Source organism: Gobio gobio (genome assembly GCF_949357685.1).
Source record: "Gobio gobio genome assembly, chromosome: 25".
Classification (NCBI taxonomy): domain Eukaryota; kingdom Metazoa; phylum Chordata; class Actinopteri; order Cypriniformes; family Gobionidae; genus Gobio; species Gobio gobio.
In genome coordinates, this window is record NC_137121.1 from 13,156,721 (window position 1) to 13,181,725 (window position 25,005).

The 25,005-nt window shown below is 36.6% G+C and overlaps 3 protein-coding genes across 3 annotated transcripts; 1 reads left to right on the forward strand and 2 right to left on the reverse strand.

The window, feature by feature from the left end:
• Nucleotides 1-131: 131 nt before the first annotated feature.
• On the reverse strand, nucleotides 132-8,539 carry tesmin (testis expressed metallothionein like protein; the record flags this gene model as incomplete). The annotated part of the gene is made up of 11 exons (XM_079809578.1): nucleotides 132-327; nucleotides 4,180-4,298; nucleotides 4,388-4,525; nucleotides 4,633-4,735; nucleotides 4,950-5,009; nucleotides 5,121-5,191; nucleotides 6,100-6,209; nucleotides 6,700-6,963; nucleotides 7,738-7,785; nucleotides 7,896-8,031; nucleotides 8,288-8,539. 11 exons carry the CDS (start codon nucleotides 8,537-8,539, stop codon nucleotides 132-134), a joined length of 1,497 nt encoding a protein of 498 aa, XP_079665704.1.
• A 1,010-nt stretch (nucleotides 8,540-9,549) lies between these two features.
• On the forward strand, nucleotides 9,550-14,199 carry LOC307121415 (C-signal). Its single transcript, XM_079809004.1, has 6 exons — nucleotides 9,550-9,788; nucleotides 9,874-9,925; nucleotides 12,211-12,398; nucleotides 12,541-12,696; nucleotides 12,805-12,915; nucleotides 13,789-14,199. The coding sequence occupies exons 1-6, from the start codon at nucleotides 9,645-9,647 to the stop codon at nucleotides 13,900-13,902; spliced, it is 765 nt and encodes a 254-aa protein (XP_079665130.1). The 5' UTR covers nucleotides 9,550-9,644; the 3' UTR covers nucleotides 13,903-14,199.
• Nucleotides 14,200-14,390: 191 nt separating this feature from the next.
• gal (galanin/GMAP prepropeptide) lies at nucleotides 14,391-20,125 on the reverse strand (the record flags this gene model as incomplete). The annotated part of the gene is made up of 6 exons (XM_079809005.1): nucleotides 14,391-14,452; nucleotides 15,499-15,570; nucleotides 15,812-15,898; nucleotides 18,930-19,001; nucleotides 19,346-19,400; nucleotides 20,045-20,125. The coding sequence occupies 6 exons, from the start codon at nucleotides 20,123-20,125 to the stop codon at nucleotides 14,391-14,393; spliced, it is 429 nt and encodes a 142-aa protein (XP_079665131.1).
• Between the last annotated feature and the right edge of the window lie 4,880 nt (nucleotides 20,126-25,005).

Sequence of the window (25,005 nt, forward strand, 5' to 3'; positions counted from 1 at the left end):
AATAAATAAATAAAATGTACAATTAAAGTCACTTTTAAAGTATCTCTTAACATTTAAAGAAAACAAAAACAGAAACACTTGTTGGTAACCATTCGAAATCACATCTGGATCAATGAGCATTTGTTCCTGAGCTACACATTGAATTGCACGTCGGTGGATTTGAATATCGATCGGACGATCTGCGTCAGGCACTGGCCGAACTCCTCCAAAATCATTCTCTCAGCTTGAGCTGAAATGTACCTTTCCTTCTCTGCCTCTTCAGCCTGGGCGAGGAGACAGCCGCATGTGGCTTCCACTACATCGGGCGTGATGCACGCCAGAGGACACCTATCAACAGAGACACCCTCAGTGACCAAAGGAATAACAAAACCCTACTGCTCTCATTTACTACATTTTGAAAAACAACCAACAAAGCACGACAGAAGCAGCAGCCTTTAACCTCAATCTCGTTGGACTGGTTTACAGTGATGCCATAAATGTAGGCTTACAGTTCATAGAAATCCATGTCCAATCATTCTTGAAAGTGACATTGAAGGCCTTTTGATTCACACAATCTACTCAGCAACCATCTCAAAAGACTTGAGCATTTATTTTTTTATGCTTAAAATATAATGGGTATGACATTAGTTGTCACATTGCTGATGGGTCCACTTATTGCTGTGACTGACTCTAATTGCACATGTGTTTGCGGTGTCATGCCCAATGCAGCGGGAGTGGAGGTGGGAGAGAAACACCTGCTAAAAGACGACATAGAGGACAATATAAAGGAAGTTAGGTGTATATATGTATATCATAGACAGTAAAAAATATGGACGTAGTGTCCGTGACGTCACCCGTAGGTTTACGAAGAGCATTTTTGAAGCCTAAAAGCCGGCCGTTGCCATCTTGGCAGCGCGTCACCGGATAATTGACAATGGGCAAAGAGACGGGACATGGGTGGAGATGAGGTGCCTGGTTGCTGAAGTTGCCACGCCCTTAATTATGCAGAACTTTAACTGTGCGTTCACACCGCCGCCAGCGAGAGTGCCAACCTTCGCTCTGGCCGCCCTGCCAGCGACGCTGTAGAAAGATTCGTGGACGCGCTGATGCTCTGACGTTGATCGAATGCTTGGTCTTTTTTTAAAGGGGCTGCAAAGCAAACAATCATGTTGTTCTGCATCTGTGCAGACTGACCACAGGTAGGGTATTACCATATAAGTTAACCTCATGAAATCATTTAAATGTGAAAGTAAAAAGAAAAACTGATCGATGGAAAACTTAACAATTATAGTTACATGTTTGCTAACGAAATAAACCATTTAAAAGCCATTTGTGTGGTGTGGCGTTCGTGTTCATGGTTAAGTGCTAGTCTAATTTCAACATGCAGTTTATAGGAGATGTTTGCTAGCCATGGTCTTTAATTAACATTAACATTCATTTGTGTGCAGCCTACATTACAATAACTGCCCTGAGTGAAGTGCAGCCTTAATGCAATTGGTCGAATTGGTGTTGTTTTGAGCAAATTAATTACATTCCTGCTGAAAAACAAGCGTTGTAGAGCGAAAATGTTGCCTATAAATAATGTTGTGCACCTTCTTATCAAACCCACCACAGCAATGATCAACCTCTCCTCCATTTTGCTTGGGAACTAATGTGGTCGGAACCAAAGTTTACAGGACTGCATTCTCTGGAAACATCTCAAGCGGAGCACTTTTATATTCCGATTGGTTGGCGCCTGGTTGCCGCCGAACCGCGTCATAGCTCATAAAGTTGAGCTGATTTTAACTCTCTCTTGCCGGCGCTCGCCGCCGGCTCCCATTGAAAATTAATGACTTCCGGCCACTTTGACGCTCTCGCCGGTGGCGGTGTAAACGCACAGTAAGGCATAATATAATTTAAACAGATGAGTTATAAAAATATTCACCCCCCTCACAGTTGTCATAAAGGGCAAAATTAGCCGTATAGACCAAAACCACTTTTTGTACAAGGCTGTAAACATATTTTTTCTGCTGTAAAGTGGGGCGTTTTAACATGGGGGAGATACAGATTTGACTCCCTTTTGGAGCCTGTCTCTAGTGGCCAGTTGATGAATTGCAGTTTAAGTCACTTCGATGTTGGCTTCCAAAAAGCAGGTTGCCGTTTTGATGTACCGTATATACATGGGTGACATTTGACTCGCGAGGTGGTGTTTGCTTAAAATATTTTTTGCTAAGCAAACTAGTTTAAGTTTGCATGTTACTTGTTTATTTACCTTTAGGCAACTCATTTAGCCAATTTAATAATTTACTTAATTTTGTTATCACAGAAAATTACGCACTCAAAATGTGAATCATTGTTTGTCCATCATTTTGCGATAAATAAATGTTGGTGATAAAGAAAAATTCTACATCACAATAGTGAAAGTATTTGCATCTTAAACCATAAAGGCGAGCCAGTGGATATCATATCGCAATATGCAAACCTTGCACGAAAGTTAATAAAAAAAAATTAAAAAGAAGTCTCAAACGGCAGTCAATTATTCACTAAAGAAACTGAAAGTAAAAACTAACCGAGCTTTTAGCATTTGGCGCTGCATTAACAGCGCATATTCTATACTGGGTGCCCAGTTTGATAACCTGTTAAACCGGACGCATCAATAAGCTGTAATGTTATGCAATAATGTGTCATGCAAATTTTCTGCTCAAGCTGAAATTTTTCAACTTGCACGGAAGCCGCGATTGAGGCGAATATCACTTCGTGTCATACATGTCGAGGTCGCCCACTTTGTGTTGCCCAGTGCGAATTCATGTCAATTCGCATCTTTGCAGTGACTGTATGCAATCTACTCGTGCAAATAATTAAATTCACATTTGGTGTGCACACACCATTAGAGACGATGAGAGATTAGTGCAGGGCGATATACCGGTATTTATTTTTGTTATGATATGAATTTTGATGATACCGCAATACCGGTATATGTCACTTAAACAACGTTCGGAACGCGGCGCAGCGCGTCATTGTTTGAGAGGGATCCCGTTTCACTGTTGCACTGTAGTGAGAGCACAGCTGAGATTGCATTACAGCCTATGGCTGAATCTGAAATCGCCCCTAAAGTAGTGAAGTAGTGCAAAGGACAGATACAACTGTACGTCTGATCCCGACCGCAATGACACAATGTATTATTCTGCTACACAGAAGACAATGATGTACGTTAATAAATAGACTGACAGTTCTAAGAAGAATGGACAAAAAAGTTAGTTTTTTTCTTTCTGTGTTAAACTGATGTGTGTAATTTGTTCAGACTGCAGTGCTCTTAAATGTATTGAAAAGATCCTTAGACTTTTTAAATGTTCTTCTGTGTTTCTCCGTCGTTTGTTGTTATATAGGGTTAGATTTTTTAAATGCTCTGTTTTTTTCTCTCCGTGGTCATATTTTAATATTCAGGTGTCTGTAATGAGTGTGTATTAACTCTAGTGTGGAATTTTTCTACAATATTCTCTCATCATGACAGTAAAATAGGGCATTCTAGTCAATCTCCTGCAGTATTTCCTCTCTCAATTAGTAGTCATGTATAGGGGAAAAAAATACCGTCATATACCGCAAAACCAATATAATTTAGAAAAATACTATGATATAGATTTTTGGTCATACCACCCAGCACTATGAAAGATTAATCTAATTTATTTTCTTACTATTTAATTTGTGGCCCATTGTTAAAAAACATTTTTTTTCGTGAATCGAGAAGATTTTTGTGTTTAACAGGTTGTTTTTGGGGACTAATGAGGAGGAAGCTTTCCTCGCAGCGCATTGGTTATGCAGGGATGCGCTGTGGAATTATTTTGGGGCAAATTAATTGTAATATTAATTTAATAATAAAAGTAGCCTAATCATAATAATAATTTAATATGCCTTGCGTGCCCGTCTGTTACTCCACTGTGAAGGGCTAAACAGCATCCACAGGCACGACATCAAAACGATTAACTGTTTTATCCAAATCCACATGAATGGCCCGTTCAATGTTCAGTAGCTAACTGCAATGTCCAAGAGTCTCTCCTGTCTCATGGTTTTTCTCGTCATGTGTTTTTAGTCAAAGCGAGCAAGACAAATTTCTTTCACACGATGCGGTGTTCATCAGCACAGTCAAAAATAACTTAAAGAGGTTGCAGTTTACTAGAGGTTGCCCTTTTTTACTGTTCAGTATTATAATGGTCTCATATGTACCTGGTCTGGTAGTAGATGCTGGAGTCAGGCCTGTCCCACTCTGATCTCTTCTTCGAAGGGCTTTCCTCATAGTTTCGGCAGCCCACACACTTACAGGTGGATGTGCACATGATTTTGGCCTGCGTGGAATTGTAGTGTAGAGTGGCTCCAAAAGAATCACACTACTGAATATATACTACATAAGGTCAGCCAAAATATCCCAGCTTACCTCATAACACTCGCAGTAGTTCTTAAGGCAGCCTGAACGCTTGCAGTTGCAGCCTTTTGTGTGACGTCCCTTCACATTCCCCTGTTTCCTACTGCCAATCTTAGGCCGGAAAGCCCCTGGATTCCTCTCCAGACAGACCTTAGGAGCAATAAAAATGCAAACTATTATTAGGTTATCAGTGGCATCTAGTCTAAGAGAAACATTTGAGTTAGTGTGTTTTAAGAGGTTATTGTTACATGGTTCACCTTTATAGCCTGGGATCTCTCCAAGTCATGCTCAGTATTATTGTAGCAGTTTACGCATTTGCAGTTGATGCAGACCTCTCCGTTCGCAAAACATTCACAATAACTGTCAGAGAAATTATTTGGTCATTTAGAGCTGATTTTACATGGTAGGCTATTTCTGTACAGAAGCATTTGTCATCATGACCAAAGCAAGAACAAAACAGATCATTGTGTTAAATAAAGATGCCGTTGGGTAATACAACCAGGAATCAGTTTAGGCCACATTTGACCAAATAAAAAGCTAAAAAAAAAAACTAAAAAAACATGACAATACTTACAGTTTCAGACACTGAGATTTTGTGCAGTTGCAGGGCCGCTTTGCGTTTTCATACTTCATGCTAATAAACAAAGAACAGTTATGCCATAGTTTAAACTGTTTAATAAAAATGATAGGGCAGTTGCCAGGAATAAACATGAGATGTGAGGTTTTACAGTAATAAAACTTGTACCGTCCACGTCCTTTAGTCTGACCCTCCTCTTTTTTTTCTACAGTCAGAGTAGGGCAAAGCGTCTGATGCAGCTAAATAAAATGTAAAAAATATATATATTTATTAAATTAATTTAAAATGTTAACTAAATATATTCTGTTGCAAACACATCCAGTATGTATATATATATATATATATATATATATATATATATATATATATATATATATATATATATATATATATATATATATATTTGTACACCGATCAGGCATAACATTATGACCTAATATTGTGTCGGTCCCCCTTTTGCTGCCAAAACAGCCCTGACCCGTCGAAGCATGGACTCCACTAGACCCCTGAAGGTGTGCTGTGGTATCTGGCACCAAGATGTTAGCAGCAGATCCTTTACGTCCTGAAAGTTGCGAGGTGGGGCCTCCATGGATCGGACTTGTTTGTTCAGCACATCCCACAGATGCTCGATTGGATTTAGGATCTGGGAAATTTTGAGGCCAAATCAACACCTCAAACTTGTTGTCGTGCTCCTCAAACCATTCCTGAACCATTTTTGCTTTGTGGCAGGGCACATTATCCTGCTGAAAGAAGCCACAGCCATCAGGGAACACCGTTTCCATGAAAGGGTGTACATGGTCTGCAACAATGCTTAGGTAGGTGGTACGTGTCAAAGAAACATCCATATGGATGGCACAACCCAAGGTTTCCCAGCAGAACATTGTCCAAAGCATCACACTGCCTCCACGAGATTGCCTTCTTCCCACCCTTTTTTCCTGCTTTTAACACATCAACTTTGAGGACAAAATGTTCACTTGCTGCCTATTATATCCCACCCACCAACAGGTGCCGTGATGAAGAGATGATCAGTGTTATTCACTTCACCTGGTCATAATGTTATGCCCTGATTGGTGTATGTGTTATATGACACATTTACTCCAGGGTTCAAATGACACTGGCTGAAAATTATGTTTTCTTTCAACACTACCTGTGAAGCATAAGGCCCTGGCGTGAGGTTGAACGTCACACCTGCAGATGTCTTGTGGGTCTGAGGCAACCCAGTGAACACAGTCTCCTCTGAATGTCCGGCATCTGACGCTGGACAGGACATTCAAATACTTCAATCATACATACAACTACTAAACTTGTAGTTCAGTTTAAAATAAAAATTCCAAGCAATTGTGTCAATTACTCTGAATCCCATAAACATCTGAAAGGGGTCAGATCATAAGAAATATAACAATTCTTGACGTGGAAGAATGTCAGCAGTAGAACAGCTGACGTTTATTTTTAACAACAGTAAAATGCTGTTATTAATTTTACATGCAAAATTATCATTTAAATAAAAGACTGAAAGGCACAGTAACAAAAAAAGGCCTGTTTGACTCCAAAGAGCATGGAGAGTGGAAAATGAACATGAAATAAAATTATGGATTTGTAGTTTTTTATAGCTTTGGCACAAAAATACCTTAATGAGCATTATACAGAGACCTCAAGGGGAAAAATAAATGATAAAAAATGCATGATATGACCCCTTTAAATCAATTAAAATATCTACATTTTATAATCATTCAAGTTTGAAGTTCACCTTTTCCATGATGTAATTGGTCGTCAGTAGAGCAGCTCTGGACTGACAGCTTAGGCAAAGACTCTGTGTTGAGATCCATCATCATAGAGTGAGGAATCTGATCAGCACTGCAATGGTTCAACACGACAACCTGCCTTCCACCGCTCACGTCACACACAACCTGCATGGGCTGTAACATCTCAGAGAAGATTGCCTGTTTCATTACTTTTGAAATGGCTTCATTTTTATTTATCAAAGACCTCCAGTTTATTGGCATAATCAGCCCTTAACATTCAAAACGACCAATTTAAACAGCAGAAATAATGATTTCCAAACAGGTTTCTAAAACACTTTTTCAGCTAAAATTTTTTGGATAAACCAAGGATTCAAGGATCTTTGTCTGGAGTAATTTTTGTCCAGTAACTTTGTCATTACTAGAATAATTTAAATGCAGCTATGTATAAAAAAAAACACATATAAATGGCAAATATTTTATTATTGTACATTAGATGTATGAGCAGTGACTGATTTTTTTGAGAATAACAATAGTGTTTAAACACATTATATAATATTTTTTTGAATTCATTATATATATATATATATATATATATATATGTATATATGTGTGTGTGTGTGTTTATTATATTATTATATAATGCTACTATAATAATAATTAGTATATTTTTATAATGTTTGTAACAAGAATAATGAATAATAAATTATTTGGGCACCCCTGCATTAAAACACGCAGGGCTGGGCTTGTGTGTCTCTAAAAATTATGCTTTAAAATTATATATATATATATATATATATATAAACCCTAATATTTTCTATTTTAAAATATAATTTATTCCTGTCATTCTAATATGCTTTGAATGAATGATGTTGAGGTTGAGAACCTTGTGACTTTCTCTTCAGAAAGTCGACTTACAAATGGCTAACTGGGATTTGGGAAATTATATGTTTTTTTTTTTTTTGTAATACACACTTCATATTCATAAGCCCCTAAAACCTAACAATTTCAGCAATTACTAACAGTATATTTGAGAGAGATGATACCTGACAAATATTGGACGTCTGAGCTGGAAGCATCTCCCCCAACTGGTGCTGGTCATGAGGTGACACAAGAAGAGTATGTGGCTGATTTCTCTGAAAAAGTATATATGAAGAATCCATTAAGTCCATTTAAAGCGAGCATATGCTTCACATACACATACCCACAAACATCTTCAGACTGCACATTACATTAACATGTCTGAATCCTTGGTGTGTAGAATAACCCTCCATACCACCATCAGAATACCCTCCAGCACCATCAGAGCTGATAGTGCTGACAGCTCGACAGATATCTCCCTGTGAGATAAACAAAGAAACGAGCCAAGTTTTGCTTATTCAATGAGATATGTAACCTTCGCACTGGGAATGCTTAAGGCATTCGGTTCTGACCATTAAATGAGATTTCACATTTCACATAAATTAAATACTTCAATTTGTGCACACTCACTGATGACATGCCATAATGAAAAGCCTCTTGGGATGGCCATGGGCTTCTAATGGAGCTGTATGGTTGGCCTAGTGTGTGCTGATAATGGCTTGACGGAGCCAGTACGTATTCAGAATACGACGCAGAACTAAAGTGGGCTACTGGAGGCAAAGGATCACATGTTAGCGGATGAAGAATCCTGTAAGTGGTGTAGTCATCCTCCCGCAGGGAATCTTCCATCCTGGGGTATCCTGGTCCTGAATGCATCCCATGACTGAAGAGATTTGCCATTCTAGGACTTTCATGGGTGTGGTCTAAGGGAACCAGACCTTCGGATAAGTCCCTGTAGCTGTTCTCTTGCCCCTCCAACTCATTCATTCTCCCGAAATGATAATGCTAATGTAGATGGCGCTGGAGTCACATGGACAAAAAAAAGGAAAAAAATATTAATCTACAGATTTTGTTATGAAATGTTATAAAACAGTTTTCGTCTTCTTTTCAATTTTTGTAATTGTGTCATGTGCTTTTGTCACAACATTAGTTTGTTTTTGATTTCAGTTTTAGTAAATGTATTACTTCAACAAAAACATATTTTTCTTTTTTAATAAAGTTGTAAAGTTTAAGTTTTCAATCTAATATTTTTTTTTTGTTTCTATACTGTTAACGATTTAGTTTTAGTTAACAACCGCAAAAAAGGTCCTGAATGGGAAGAAAAAATCATTTTTTTCTAGTTATACTCTTCTGTAAACTGTTTCATTGGCAACATTTCATTTGTGAGTAAAACAAGGCATAAAAAGTGCGGCTCATATATAAAATATACATACAATTTTTGTTAATTAGATGTTTGTTAGATTAGTTTTTGTAACTTACTTTGATTGTAAACTTGTTAAGCTAGCGATTTAGCTAATCATTAAATTTACCTCACGAAATTTATAAAGTACATTTACAACCATTATGAGACACTTACCCGATAAATAAGCACGTAATGGATTTTTGACCGTTTAAAATAACAAATTTGACTTATATAAGACTATATGAGTTTTGGATATGTTATATATTTCGACGTTGCAGACTTTAAACTTGCTGGAGGGTGATACGCTCGCCTTTAGGATTTGAGCTCACGCGCTTAACCGTAAAAACCGCGAGAGGTCGCGTACATCAATATTTCACATAATTATCCTTTTTATTTTGTAAATCGACTTGATAAACAATACATTTATGTGATTTAATGATATTTGTATTATTTTAAACTTTTAAGTAAATTAGTAAATTAATCATGATGTAAGCATAGTGAAGCGCGTAACTAAAGCGAGTGAATTAACGTCACTCATTTGTCCCTGCTGTCATTTCTAGTGTCTTATTCATATCTGGTGAAATGTTTGCAGGTTGGACGCTTATGAAACTAACCCCGCCTCCAGCTCGACAAGTGAAGTGAAACCCTTTAAAAAGACAGTGCGCCTGGAGTGCTCGCGACGTTTTGAAAATGATTAATTTCACAAAGTGCCGCTCGATGCTGATCACGGGGGCTAGCAGAGGGCTCGGACTGCAAATGGTCAGACAGCTGCTCGCTACCCCGGAAAGACCCCAAAAGATCATTGCAACCGCCCGGAATCCAGCTGCTGCAAAGGTAGGCCATCACAGTGCACGACAGCACAATAACAATGTGTGGAGAAGTTGCTTAACGAGCGATTATGCTTTGCTGTCATTGCCAGGAACTGCAAGAACTTGCCAAGTCTAATCCAGGCGTTCATATTGTGCCTCTAGGTGAGTTACTCTGTCACATAGAATGTGATATATGTTATCATATGTTTCATAAGCAATAAATTATGTTGTAGATACGTTTGGTAAATGCGACTGCCTGCAGTGTAAGAAGAAGAGTCGGCGAGTTAAGCAGAGAGGGAACACACACACACACACACACACACAAAAATCATATTTTATAACTTCATTATAAAAGTAGGGATGCTCACTTCCAATTGGAATTCGCCCAAAATATCACTGGTGGGGTGCAATTCTTACATATGTCCTGTAGGTGGAGACCAATGACAAGGAAATGTGATTCTTATTGACATTGACAAATATATTGTATAATTTAATTTCTCCACTAAACTCTGTATATTCACTGTTACAGTATATCTATAGCACAAATTATAGTAAAATATTACTAGTGGAGTGCAATTCTTATATATGTGACGCTGGACCACAAAACCAGTCATATTGGTCAATCTTTTTTTTTTTAATTGAGATGTATACATCATATGAAAGCTGAATAAATAAGCTATTGATGTATGGTTTGTTAGGATAGGACAATATTTGGCCCAGATACAACTGTTTGAAAATCTGAAATCTGAGGGTGCCAAAAAATCTAAATATTGAGAAAAGCACCTTTAAACTTGTCCAAATGAAGTCCTTAGCCATGCATATTATTACTAATAATAACTTTGTGTATATATATTTACAGTAGGTAACTTACAAAATATCTTCGATAATTTTTATTGAAAGTTTGCTGTTGCCACAAATATACCCATGCGACGTATGACACATGTCACATATGTCCTGTAGGTGGAGACCAGTTACAAGGAAATTAGATTCTTATTGACATTGACAAATATAATGTATAATTTAATTTCTCCACTAAACTCTATAAATTCCCTGTTAAACTATACATAAAGTACAAATTATATTTATTTAATTAATTCATGTAATTGTTATCCAGAGGTGGACAAAGTACACAACTCCATTACTTGAGTAAAAGTACTACTGGTCAAATATTACTCCAGTGAAAGTTGTACAGATAGATTTTTACTCAAGTAAAAGTACAGAAGTACTTGCTTTTAAAAGTACTTAAGTAAACGTAAACGCATTATTTTATTATTGTGACATTGTTGTATGACTGCACACTGTGCCATCATGGTGGTGTTTAAGCCAGTCATGCTCCATCTGACATGCTAACATACGACTACTTTGAACTCATTTAAATACTTGTTTAAAAGTTACAAAGCTCTTATCTAAGTCGAAATCATACTAGAAAAGAAAGGTTTCTTCATTGTGTTTTTTGACAGGATTATGCAAATTATTGATTATGAATCGAGCTCTTTCATGTCGTCGCCTTTTTCAGACTGATCCACATGTCTGCTCTTCTCTTTCTCCCAGACATTGACATTTTTGAGCAATTCAAATGTGCTCCTCTATTACACAGGACAGCATTTCTGACTGGATCTCTTCCCAAATCATCCCTCTCTTACATTTGTCTCATATTTATTCGTGGGCGAAAATGTCAATAGATTTTTGTGACCCTACAAGATTGATTACTGATGGCCTGTCTGCAAACAAACCCCAATCAAGTTTTAAAGAAGAAAAAAAATCATCTACTGACTTTCAAAAGCGGCTACATAGAAATTACTTTCTACTTCGAGGACCTTGACAGAAATGTAGTGGACTAAAAAGTATATTTGTCTTTCAAATGTAGTGAAGTAGTTTCCAGAAAAAAATGCTACTCAAGCACAGATACTCAAAAAGTGTCCTCAAGTAAATGTACTTTGTTACTATCCGCCTCTGTTGTTATCTACAGGATTCAAACAGTTCTGGAAATCATGGAATATCAGGGTTTTAAAAGGATATTACTAAGTAATAAACGAATAAGTAGCTGGATTCAGCTTCGTCTTTTTTGTGTTATTGATATACTATGATATTATTTATTAATATTTAAAATTTGTCTTTTGTTATAGTTTTTGTTAGTAACTTTATTTCTGTTTTGGCTTTAGTCATTTTAGTTCTTTAACATGAATTTATTTCAGCTTGTTGCCAAGGCAGAATATTAAATTTTCACTTAAGTTTTTCGTCTAATATTTTCATCTTTATTTCAGTTACTGAAAGCAATTTTTTATATTTTTAGGTTTAGTTAACAATAACAACACTGGTTGTAAATAACAATAAAAAGTCCCACTTCTGTGAACAACTTCATCTGCTATATTTCTTTTGTGTGATCCGTTTTTTTTAATGAATTGGATCAAACCGGTTCACAGACAGGTCTGTTTTTTTTCTTTCAGATGTCACCAGTGACACCAGTGTGGGTGCGGCAGCACAGGCAGTGGAATCCATTGTGGGTGCTGATGGCTTGAGCTGCTTAATTAATAATGCGGCGATTAACGTTCCCTCTGAACTGAACGCAGTCACTCGAGATGACATGATGAAAACGTATGAGAGTAACACAGTTGCTCCTCTTTTTGTGACCAAGGTAATATAGCTGGACCAATGGAGTACCAACCATACACTGGCAACTTCAATCTAATACATTTCATAACTGTATTTTAGTTTTTATAATTGTAATTATTTTCGTAGAAACTTCCTGTTCCTCTTTTCCCTATGGTCTTTTTCAGGCTTTCCTGCCGTTGTTGAGAAGGGCGGCGGCTGAAGGCAGTAACATGGGAATCCACCGAGCCGCAGTGATCAATGTGTCGTCTCTCCTGGGCTCTGTGCAGCTCAACTGGGGCGAAGGAGCAAGCTTCAAGAGTTATGCTTACAGGGCATCTAAGGTAAAACACCCGTTATTTGCTTTGTGGGGGAAATTATTCAGTTGCAGTCATATTATGAACTGGCATACTTAACTTTTAATTTTTTTAAATGTATTTTTTTAAATATAGAGTGCCTTGAATATGGTTACAAGGTGTTTGGCTACTGATCTGGAAGCTGAGGGGATCTTGTGCGTCGCCCTTCACCCTGGTTGGGTGCGCACTGATATGGGCGGACCAATGGTGAGTGGTGAATATGTTTTTCAGTTGATAAAATGAATGAATCTTAAATCCCAATAATCAACCTTTTTGCCTTTGTTTTCACTTGCGTGAACAAAACTTCAATAAACATTATTTGTAGCACACCTCTCATGCAGGGATGATGTCAAAACCTGGAAGACTAATTTGCCACTGGTTCCCTTGAGATTTTCCTATGGATTTTTATAATAGTATACATTTTATTCTATACCATAATTTAAACACTCATATCAAAAACGCACATTTTAACATTACATTTACCTCAGAAAAGCCATTCAATGACCAAAGCTCAGTAGTTAAAAGAAAAATGACCACTAGAGAGGAGCATTTTGCTAAATGTATGCACTATGATATTTAAATGTTTCTATACAAATCAATTAATACTGTACCTGATATATAGCCAATCAAATGTAATATAAATCGGAATAACAATGTTGTGAATCGGAATCGAATCAAATCTCGAGCTTGTGAATCGGAATCGAATCAAATCGCGAGCTTGTGAATCAGAATCGAATCAAATCGCAAGCTTGTGAATCGGAATTGAATCAAATCTCGAGCTTGTGAATCGGAATCAAATCGCTAGCTTGTGAATCGGAATCTAATCAAATCTCGAGCTTGTGAATCGGAATCAAATCGCGAGCTTGTGAATCGGAATCGAATCAAATCGTGAGCTTGTGAATCGGAAATCGAATCAAATCGTGAGCTTGTGAATTGGAATCGAATTGGAACCGCGAGTTTGTGAATCGGAATCGAATCAAATCGCAAGCTTGTGAACCAAAGTCATTAAATCGTGAAGTTTGTGTCAATCCCAAGGACTATTAATTTGAACCCATCTTTCCATTTACTTGCCATTTACAGGCACCTTTGAGTCCAGAGGAAAGCATATCATCCGTGTTGTCTGTCATTTCTGGACTAACGGAGAAACATCACGGTGGATTTGTGGACTACACTGGAGAAAACGTACCCTGGTGATCTCCATATTGTGTTAACTGTGTGGCACGTTGTCCGAGTGCCAGATGACCACAGAGGGGCTAAGAGCTGCAGGATTAATTATTCATGCTTCCACCTGTGTGTCCCAACCAAGAAGCAAAAAAACCTTAGGTCTTAGGAGAACTGAATTGTTATAAAAGGTTAGAGGGTTTTGTTTTTATACTTTCAAAATAAAAAAAGGGTTTTTGCTACCTGTCAGAAATAGTCGGCCATGGTTATTGTCTTTTCTATGAATATAACAATAAAATATAAGACCGACAAGAAGTTGTCGAATGCCATTTATGAGTTTTATTTTTTGAATCCATCTCCACATCAGTGATTCTGACAGATTAAAGTTACGTGGTGAAATTTACATATTGGTGTCGATAACAGTGCTGTGGAGAAGACGTCGAACATTAATACAGCCTCTGAGAGAGACTTCAGTCGATGCGGTGGAGGTCAGGGTGTGTAAATGCTGAATTCGGTCAAAATTAGGGTTGGCTCATCTCCTCTGATGTGAGAGAGGACGGCAGACTGTCGAGAGCCCCAATTTCTGCAGGAAGTAGTAAGGAAAAAAAATGGGAAAATTAGAACAATTCACTTCCTTGCAGTCAAGATATTTTAGGTGCATATATTGCTCATATTTGCCTAAACCTACTGTTATTCAGAACTGCACAGATTTCCACTTTAGTTGAACGGTACACACATTTCATGTCCTTTGTGTGTCTGTTTATTAATAGTGTGGCTAATTTGATGCTATAAGCTACACTGTTAAAAATGATTAGTAAATACTACAGAAAAAACGAATGTCATTTCTACAGGAAAAAGTTAGTTCATCAAAAGTAAATTCTATATCAGTACTCAATTCAAGCTTGTATAAATTTAAGTGTAAATATCAATGTTATACAATTAAGTAAAAGTACTCTTTTCTGATACTGGTGTTCTCATCATGCACTGGGGCTTGAATAATTAATAAGGTAAATGTTTCGCTATATTCCAAGCTCTTTTATCATTGCTTTTGTTGCTAGGTTAAGTAACGTGACATTTGGAGTACATTTTTTGCTCAAAATAGCACATTCATACTCAAAAACGATCTATCGAATGTTACCATCATTGTGTTCCAAGTATTGAGGTCTCTGTGTTCAGGTGCTGCGTTACTTCTATTATGTATATGGTACACAATATTTGCTGCTTAGTAATTATTGTTATTTGTGCTCAATTATTGATGGTTGAAAAATATTTTCATATTTTTAGGATTCTTTGAAATTCAAAAGAACAGCATTTATTTAAAAGAGAATCTTTCATAATATTACAAATATCTTTACTGACACCATTGATGAATTTAATGCATCCTTGCTGAACAAAAATTTATTTATTTAATAAAAATTGTACTTACCCCAAACTTTTGAATGGTAGTTTTAAGATTTAAAACTATCCACAATTTAAATTTCCCAAAATATAATTATGCATCTTTGCCAGTTCTAGTTAATAAGTGATCTATACTATCTATCCGGTTTACCACGCGAAACCATTTCCCCCAAAGTCACCACATAAAATATAAATCTAGCAAAATCTTTCAAAAATAACAATTGCACTTACCTTTTAATCTGAGATAAGAAAGGAAGTCTATGATGGTATGGACAACATCCTCATCTGATATCCTCATAGCTCCTAAAGACCAGAAACCGTCATTACAAGATTTTATACAGTCATTATCATTTATTATTTTAATTACAATGCTTTGCTACAGCATCTGTGAAAGAACATTATTAAAAGTTAATGGACATCTAAATGGATCGTTGAATCCACTTGCCAGCCTTTAGAGAGTCTAATAAACCACAGAAACCGATCTTAATTAACACTTTTGTGCTTTCACACTGATGAGTCCCTGCTGGCGGTGCATGTTTCTTACCTGTCTTGAAATCTTCTTCTATGGGCATTTCTCTCTTCCCTGCCAGCCCGTGCTTGTCACTAAGAGTCCTGTGGCTGTCTATGGCATCTGATCACAAAGCACAACCACACATAATCACATTGATCATTTGAACATCCCGCTGAGAACCCTGACGCCCGGGCTGATATTCATAGACCTGCCTGTGGCACACATATGTTACTAATGCGACAAGTCATTATCCGAGGAATATCTTTTTTGTTTTGTTTTTTTGTTGTTTTGGGACAGATTGGAGCAACCTGCAGGACTTGAGTCATGGAATTGCTTTTTGTTGCAGTGCAAAGCACACACTCACACCCTTGTGAAAAAGAAGTGCCCTTGATTGTATTGAATATATACTTGTAGTGTACTTCAAATCTTGGAAGTCTACTTTTACTGTACTTGCATGTAATATAATAATACCTCAATAAAAGGCCACTTAAATAGAGTCCACTGTTTAAGTACACTTTTAAAAAGTGCAATTTGTAATGTCAAATTTAAGTTCATAATTTAAGTTGTACATTTAAAAGCATAATATATTTCAATAATTTTAGTTTTGCTTTAAAGTACACTTATTTAGAAGTACTTGATTATAATTTTATCTGTAGTGTTATTCAATATTACATTTAAAGTTAATACATTTTAAAAGAAATTACTAATATATTTAAATGCATAACAAGCAAGTTTAAATAGACATTTCATTAAGGTATATTTTAGTTTACCATAAATACTTGTCAGTACATTTTTAATATATTCAAGTATTTTTATTTATATATATATATATATATATATATATATTAGGGGTGTAACGATTCGTTTTAACAACGATTCGATTCGTATCACGATTTGAGGTTGTCGATACGATTCAAGGACGATTTTGGTTCATTTAGAACGATACGATCCGAAACGATTCAGTGACCTGAAATCGATTCAGTAACTTTTTAGCCAAAAATTGTGTGACTGAAATAAATATCTGGATACTGGTCAGTGCAGGTGAAGTTTCCTAGATTCCTGTTGTTTCTTGTAAGGGAATCAGGTATCAATTAATTATGGATATAAACAAACAAGTAAACAACAATTAATGGCAAATGCATTCAAATTTTATTTGAATAAAGTGCAACCAACAGTTTAGGTTGAATTAACAGGAAGTTAACCTTTTCTGCTCTCATTATCAATATTCAATACATTTTCAATAAAAGCACAGTAAGTGCAACCAACATTTCAACAGTAGGTTAACCCGCTACTTCTGCTTTTGTTATCCAACATAATAATATTACAATATTAATATCAAAAATAAAGTGCAACTAACTTCTCTTCAGGTTTAATTAATAGTAGGTGTACCTGTTACTTTTGCTGTTGTTTTTCAACATTAAAATAATACAAATACAATATTAATATCAAAAATAAAGTGCAACCAACATTTCTTCAGTTTGAATAAACTGGCTGAACCTGCTACTACTCTCAGTTTAATAAACAAACAATATTTAACAAAAGATAAAATGTAACCAACTACTCTTCAATGACTCTACATATTTCTTTTTCAAAAATATCAACATGATCTGACCGCAGAACACTTCTCTGTGCGTTCACTATGTTGCCAGCAGTGCTAAAAACTCGCTCTGCTGGCACACTGGTCCCAGGAATGCACAGGTAACATTTAGCAAGGGTTGAAAGTACAGGTAACACGTTACTAACTTAGCTCTTTCTCCTGGTGGCTTGATAATTTCTCGCTGGTTGGCTTCTCCTCTGCCATACGCCATGCTATGTTTTGTTTTCTTAGCGCTGCTGCTGGTGCGTGCGTTGCGATGATGTCACAGATAGGCAGACTGAATCGAGTAACGTTTAACGCCTTTATCATTAAAAGTGCTAAGAAAAAACATCCATTTAAAGTCTGACGTGCTTAAATCCAATGCGTTATTTCCTATGATCGATACAATCGATTGATTACCTTTTAAAACGATGTTAGATCGATATATGTCGTCCGGAAGGCCAACTTGCCGAGCACAGATCGATGTAGTTAGATCGTAGGAAAATAAATCGATACATCGATGTAGTAGATGAATCGTTACACCCCTAATATATATATATATATATATATAAAATACTTGAATATATTAATGTAAAGTTCTAAAAACAATCTAACAGGGATAGTTATTTGATCCAAAAATGAAATTTTTATTATTTACTCACCCTCAAGTATGAACATACAAGAAGATATTTTGGAGAATGTTGGTAACCAAACAGTTTCTGGACCCCATTCGGGGGTTTTTTTTCAACACACTCTGAAAAAAAAAAAGTTACAAAAGCTGTCACTGGGGTGGTACACTTTTGTTCCTTTTAGGTACTAATATGTACCATTTAGGTACAAAAGTGTACCTTTTGAAAAAGTACCGCCCCAGTGACAGCTTTTGTACCTTTTTTTTCTGCTGTGGAAGTCAATGGGGAGCAGAAAATCTTTTGGTTTCCAACATTCTTTAAAATATCTTATTTTATGTTCATACTTGATGGTGAGTAAATATAATGACATAATTTTAATTTAATATACATTTAATCCATCATACATTTAATTTTAATTGAAAATAAAATCAATTAAAACATTAAGTTCGCACTTAAGTATATTATTTTCAAGTATATTATTTCCATAATAAAAGTATGCTCAAGTGTACTTCTTTTTCACAATACCAGTAAATGCAAAAAGAGCACTTAGATTGCAAAAATGACAGCAAAAGCAGAGGCAGATGGTAAAGCAAAAGATAGTGGATGTAAAAAGAGTGAGATCTCCCTTAATCGTCTAAATCTCACCATAATGCAAGAAAAATGGAGCAGAATATTGCTTATTCAAAAAGCAACCTGCTGCTAAATGGGACAGTATTTAGAAAGTTCATGAAGAAGAATAGTTCATGCATTTGCACAAAATCAAACCGCATCAAAGCAATCATTTCAAAGCATAATAAATCCATCTTTCCAGTTCAGGTGAAAAGATCTTTGTTTGATTCATGAATGGAACCATTGCCAGCCATGCAAAACAGCAGATAGCACAAAGAGCAAAACATCACAGAGCAATTCCTCATCTGACTTCAATAACCTGCAGGGGCCATCTTACATTGACCAAGCAGATCTTCTCTCCCCCTTGTACTGGGAGAATCCTTAATCTGTATAAGATGATCAATACGACCTGAAACACAGGGAGCGTCTGTAACTGACCTACACAGGGGTAATAAGCTCAACATCAGTGCACCCCAAAACATTTCATCAGAGAGAGCGAACATTGAGAAACTAAACAGGTATTGTTTTCAAGGTTTAAAAAGTAGACCTGCACACTCAAAGCAAAAGAAAAGCAAATAAGGAAACAAATGTATACATCAAAAACAGGATTTTTAGGGACAAAATATGTTGAGAACATGTCTTACTTGGCAAAATCACGATGAGCACATAAATCATACGCAACTGTATTTCATAAACAGCTGGGGAAAGATAAAGAGAGAAGACAGATACAAAAATATGTATTGGAGAACTCACGAGGACCGAGGAGATACCCAGCGCTGTTGAGGGTCCATCCTCTCTTCTCTTTTGCCTGTTTTATAGAATATATAAATATGTTTTTTATATAAATAGAATACATTTAAATATAAAACTGCAATTACACAAATAATTGTTTAGAAATATTTTTTAGGTTCAAAAAGTCCTTAATAATCTAAAAAAAAAAAAAATTCCAAACTATTTTTTGCCATCCAAACTAAAATCATTGAAATATCATATTTTAGATGTAGATTTTTTTACTGAAAGCTGATTTTTAACTGTTAAAATAGTTGTCCAAAAGGATTGTTTGCTATTTGACGTTACATTTTACAGTTTAATAGTCTATTTATTATGCCATGTCCCGTTATTACAACTTATCCATGTATTGGGGCATGTTGTCACAATGGTAAACGTGCACTCCTTTTTTCTCACGCAACAAAAGTGGAACTGTTCATTTTTTATAGTGAAAACTTTAAGGCATGTGTTTAAACAGAACTGACTTCAATTTCTTTTTAAAGCCACTCTGAGAATAGTTCACTCGAGTAGGCTAAAAGAAAATGTGACAACTTGCCCCGGTCTGCTTTCTAACAGTAAGATCTTTTCAATCACTGTTTTCAACTCTTCCGCAAATTTAACTTGCATTAAAACAAACAATATTAAATAATGAAATGCATAATTTTGAATCAAAGTATCTCTTACCGCAATCACCATTCCGAGTGTTTCCGTAAGAAAAGCACATACTATAAGAGACGCACAAACTCCAGCGACAGACCTGTTCATCTGAAACAGCATTATTGAAGCATTATAAAACATGCCAAAAGAAAACAGAGAGACGGAGATTGAAAACTTACCCTGAGTATCAGTTGGGTGTTTGGTAAAACACTAGTAAAACTCCTGCTTCTTCCTTTCCCCGTGGTCCTCTGATCCTCCTGGACTCGGGCGGCTTTTATTGAAAGGGAACGTCTCACCTCTGACGTATTTACGTCAAAAGTCCATGTCTATACATGATCTAATTTAACGTCTTATTGATTATAGTATAATCATGAATAACTCAACGACAACTTGTCAGATCCGTACGGAATTTATATTATGTATTTTAGCCTACATTTATCCAGTTTGACCTTTTGACAAGTCAGCGTAAGCTATTCACACATTTTATAATAACAGAAATATAATTTTGCTTCACAGATAATGTTTTTGTTGACCAATAAATAAGTACATTTTATAAATGGGTCAATGACAAATAATGATGATAAAATGGAGAATCTTAAGTTAAGGTTTTAGAAGGCAGCCTTTGTTTTCATGCATTTGTTATTTTTAAAGAAACACAGCACTTTATACAACTTTATCATTATTAAAAAATTCAAGGCATAAAATAAGACATACATTTGACATACAATTCAAGGCTTAAAATTATTTCATTTTCCGCCCCCAGTGTTGGGGAAAGTTGCTTTTAAAAGAAATGCATTACGATATTGCGTTACTCACTAAAAAAAGAAACTAATTTGCGTTACTTAGTTACTTTTGGAAACATTTGCGTTAGGCTACCTGGGATGGGCTTGCTTGGTTGTTTTTTAATAACAAAAAAATGCAGGCGCATGGTCCAAAAAGGGTTGTACCTGGTCTCTTCATCCTGAGTCATGGGTGTGTTTTGGGTGTAACGTGCAATCAGAGGCTGCGTTCACACTGCAGGCTGAAACGACCCAATTCCGATTTTTTTGCCCTTATGCGACCTGTATCTGATCTTTTCATGACAGTCTGAACGACACAGATCCGATCTTTTCAAATGCGACCCAGGCCACTTGGGTATGTGGTTCAAATCCGATACATATCCGATCTTTTGAAATGCGTCTTCAGTCTGAACTGCCAGGTCACATGTATCCGACCCGCACGTCGTTGATACGCGACAAACGTCATCATTGTACGTTGAAGTAGGCGGGAATGAGAAGATAAAAACTCTACTTTATTTGTTTTTATTTTTTGTTTTATTTGTTAGTTTTGTTTGTTTAAAATAGTACAGAATAGTCAGTAACTCCCGTTCCTTACTCCAGTCCAGTGGTGGCGGTAATGCACAAGAAATAGTTGCTAACCGCCAATAAAAGAAGAAGTACGCACCTGTTGCTAGCCAATACACTCCAACTCCAACGCGTTTCTGCACTGTTATGGGCTGCCGCAGACGTGTCTCTTCCCGTGACAAAGTTAGTTGAAGGCGCTCACAAACATAATTGAAGGTGGATCTGGTCATTCTGAAGTTACTGACGAATTCGGTATCAGTAAAGCCACTCACATCAGTATCCCACCACTCCTGGCTGCGACTCCGCACCCACACGTTTCTCTGTACCGACGTTGCTACCACTGCTCCACAAAACGCCATGGCCAAAAACCTTGCTCTCCTCCTCTTTTTTAATTTTCTTCTTAACATGAGGAGGTTGTAATGGTGCTGGCTCCGTTGCGAAAATAACTTTAATAAAGCTAAACGAACTCCAATGCTGACACCCATATTTGGCTACTTCCGTAAACAACAAGTGACGTCGTTGAGTACTCTTCTGCGCATGCGGGTCACTTCTGGGTCATTTCACGTTCACACAGGAGATCACAAAAGGTCGCATTTAATTGGAAATGTGAACGGCCTTGCAAAAAAATCGAATTTTTTCAAAAAATCGGAATTGAGCATTAAGCCCTGCAGTGTGAACGCAGCCAGAGTCTCATTTCCCATTCCCTTTAAAAGCCAGCTGCACTTGCACGATGGCGGATTCGCTATTTACATGGCGGAATTTGCGAACGGAAAGACTGAACGCTTCTCTAGAGAGGATTCCTTTTATTGTTAATATTTGAACATGTTTGTGTGCTGCTGCACGTCCCTGTGTGTGTAATAAACAGAGTGTACACGCATTGTGCACCCGCCTATAGGCGCATATTACTAACGCGCCCATATTACTAACGCGCCCTTTACACAAAAAATACTATCCACTTGACTTTACACCAGGTTTTTGTTGGTCAATGGCACAGTCGTTTTCAGTTGCCTCAAAATATCAACTCGCCAACAATGAACAAACACACCTCGTTTTCAGACCAGCACGCCCATGGGCGAACAGGTGCTCACAAGTGCATTTGCTATTTAAACAACGTGGCGCTGGACATGAAAATGATAACTGCGTTGGGCTGAAACTAGTAAAAACCTTGCGTCACGCTTGCCACCACATTCTCCCACACTCGCCGGGTGTATGATAGGGCCCTAAAAGTGAAATTAATAAGCCTCAGGCTGAAAATATGCAAATTCACACCTGTAAAGTAGAGAGCGCTGTTTTAAAAAAACCTTAGCTGTTCTGCCATTCTGGATCGAAGAAGAATAGGATGCGGGAGAAGAAAGTTCAACAAGCTTACTACTAAAGTAATTTTTGATTGTTAGTATGGTTGAATTGGATCATTGAAGGTCAGCAGCAAAGGCATTGGTTAATAAAGTGAGATTAAATACATAAAGTATATTTGTCTAATTTAACATATTTAATTATTGCAGGTTTGCATAATATTCTGAGATTGCATTTCACTGTTTTTTTATTAATGAGGTTTTTTTCAAGTGTGATGAGTAAATGCTCACATTTATTTTAAAACTACAATAACCATCATGTTCACACACAACGCCTTACTCCTGATTTCTCTCAACATGAGGACAGGAGTCAATAAATGGAAAAACAAACTAACTTGCGTTACTTATTTGAAAAAGTAACTAAGAATGATTGTTTGTTGAAAAATTTTAAAGTAATGTGTTACTTTACTAGTTAGGCCTACATGGAAAAAGTAATCTGATTGCGTAACTCAAATGACTTGAAATAAGTTACCCCGAATACTTATTATATATACAAATATACATTTTTGAGTCACAGATTACTCATGTAACATGAATCACACCTTTTCAGAAAAAAATGTTTTCAGTAATTTTACCCCATAGAGGTGCAGGTCAATGTGTAAGGGTCTTCACATCTGCTCAAGTCACTCTCCATGTCCACTATTCAAACCACAAGAGGCCATTTTGAAACGCTTTATTGAGTGTTAAAGTCAAATGGGTTCATTTGTTCATACGGGTGGATTGTACATTCCAACAAAGCGCAGTTTTACAAAGCCATTCATGCATGACCTTGAGAGATGTCCCGCTTCCAAGTAAACATACTGGCTGGCAATCATGAAAATAGCAATTACTCCCAAAATAATGAATAAGATGAAGAGAATTCTGATAGCTCTTCTCAAAAGGCTGTGTTCCTTCTGATGGAAAGGACTCTCAGACTCCTTATTGCCTATTTCCATGTGTTTGGTTTGAGTCTGTATGGCGGTCTCATCCATCTGCTTCTCGGTTTCTCGAGAGCCACGTTCTTGAGTGTCTCCATCACATTTCTTCTGATGACGTTCCTGACCGATTGGATGGACGACGGAGGAAGCTGTTGGTGATGACATCCTTGATGAAATGGAACAGAGTGCACACAATTCATCTGCTTTCTTCTAAAGAAATCAGTTAATGCAACTGTGTAGGCCTATGTTTTCTTATTGTAATTCAGAAAAAAAACACTTGAATGAATTGCAGACATTTTAGATGAAGACAAAAGGAATATAATCATAAGATTCCATTAAAATAGGCCTGTTATTGCATAGGCCTAATACATATTCTGAAGTGCATCAATACGTTATTCATATAAACAAGGGGGGGGGGGGGAGTACCTTGCAAGCTGTTCCTGGTTTAAATTTGGGTTTGTCCTTCCTTGCAAACTAATATGTACTCTGAAAACCCCTCGAGAACGGCACTGACAGCAGGACTTGTCTTTGCTTATGGCTGAAGAAGATGCATCAATGACCTATGAGACAGACATTTTAATATCCGTTGTCATTCAGTAAATGGGTTGCTGTCACACAAGATAGAAAAATTTATATAATTAGTATTGTCATCATTTAAAATGCAGTAAATGGTTAAACACTTCTTTGTCTTATGGACCTTTTGATATAAAAACTGCTTTGTCTTTAGATTTTGTACATTTTTGAGCCAAATCTCAAAATTGTCCTATGGTGTGACTGTCTTAAGCATTGTTCAATAAATTACAGCTTATATCAAATCAAAAGAAAAGCTGTTAATAAATACCTCAGCCATAATTTTACAGGTGTCTATTTTAGTAAATGACAATCATTTTTTTCATCCATATATTTATAAAAGCGTAGGAAATTGATACATTTCATCGTCCTCCGGTGTGACACCATATCCTGATTTTAAATCGGCCAATTCCACTGACAAGTTTAATTAGTTGAAGGACTCATTCAAGGTCATGTTACTGTGAATCCCATGACATGTGCACATGGTAAGATTTTGTCTCAGAATTGTTTATATTTTTGGAACCACTATAAAAGTTTTAAGATCTGTTGTCCTTTGGCACGACACCATTATATTCTTAATTATTTAAATATCACACCATAGGACACATTTCAGCAAAAATGTTCAAAAAACAGAGAAAGCATTGACAAAGTTAGTGACCCCTTATATTTTCTCAAACATCAGACTTCACACTATACATTTTTTCTTTAAATTGGTGTTTTACAAAAGAAAACTTATTCGTCAACTAGCCATATAGAGTTTCAGCTATTGTGTGAATTATAAAAGGACTTTCAGGTGTTTCGACGAT

What these genes read in the sequence shown, in the direction of transcription:
- LOC307121415 (XM_079809004.1), top strand. Translation starts at nt 9,645, where the DNA reads ATGATTAATTTCACAAAGTGCCGCTCGATGCTGATCACGGGGGCTAGC. An exon ending in GGAATCCAGCTGCTGCAAAG is followed by an intron (nt 9,789 to 9,873) that starts GTAGGCCATCAC and finishes TGTCATTGCCAG; the next exon opens with GAACTGCAAGAACTTGCCAA. An exon ending in CGTTCATATTGTGCCTCTAG is followed by an intron (nt 9,926 to 12,210) that starts GTGAGTTACTCT and finishes TTTTTCTTTCAG; the next exon opens with ATGTCACCAGTGACACCAGT.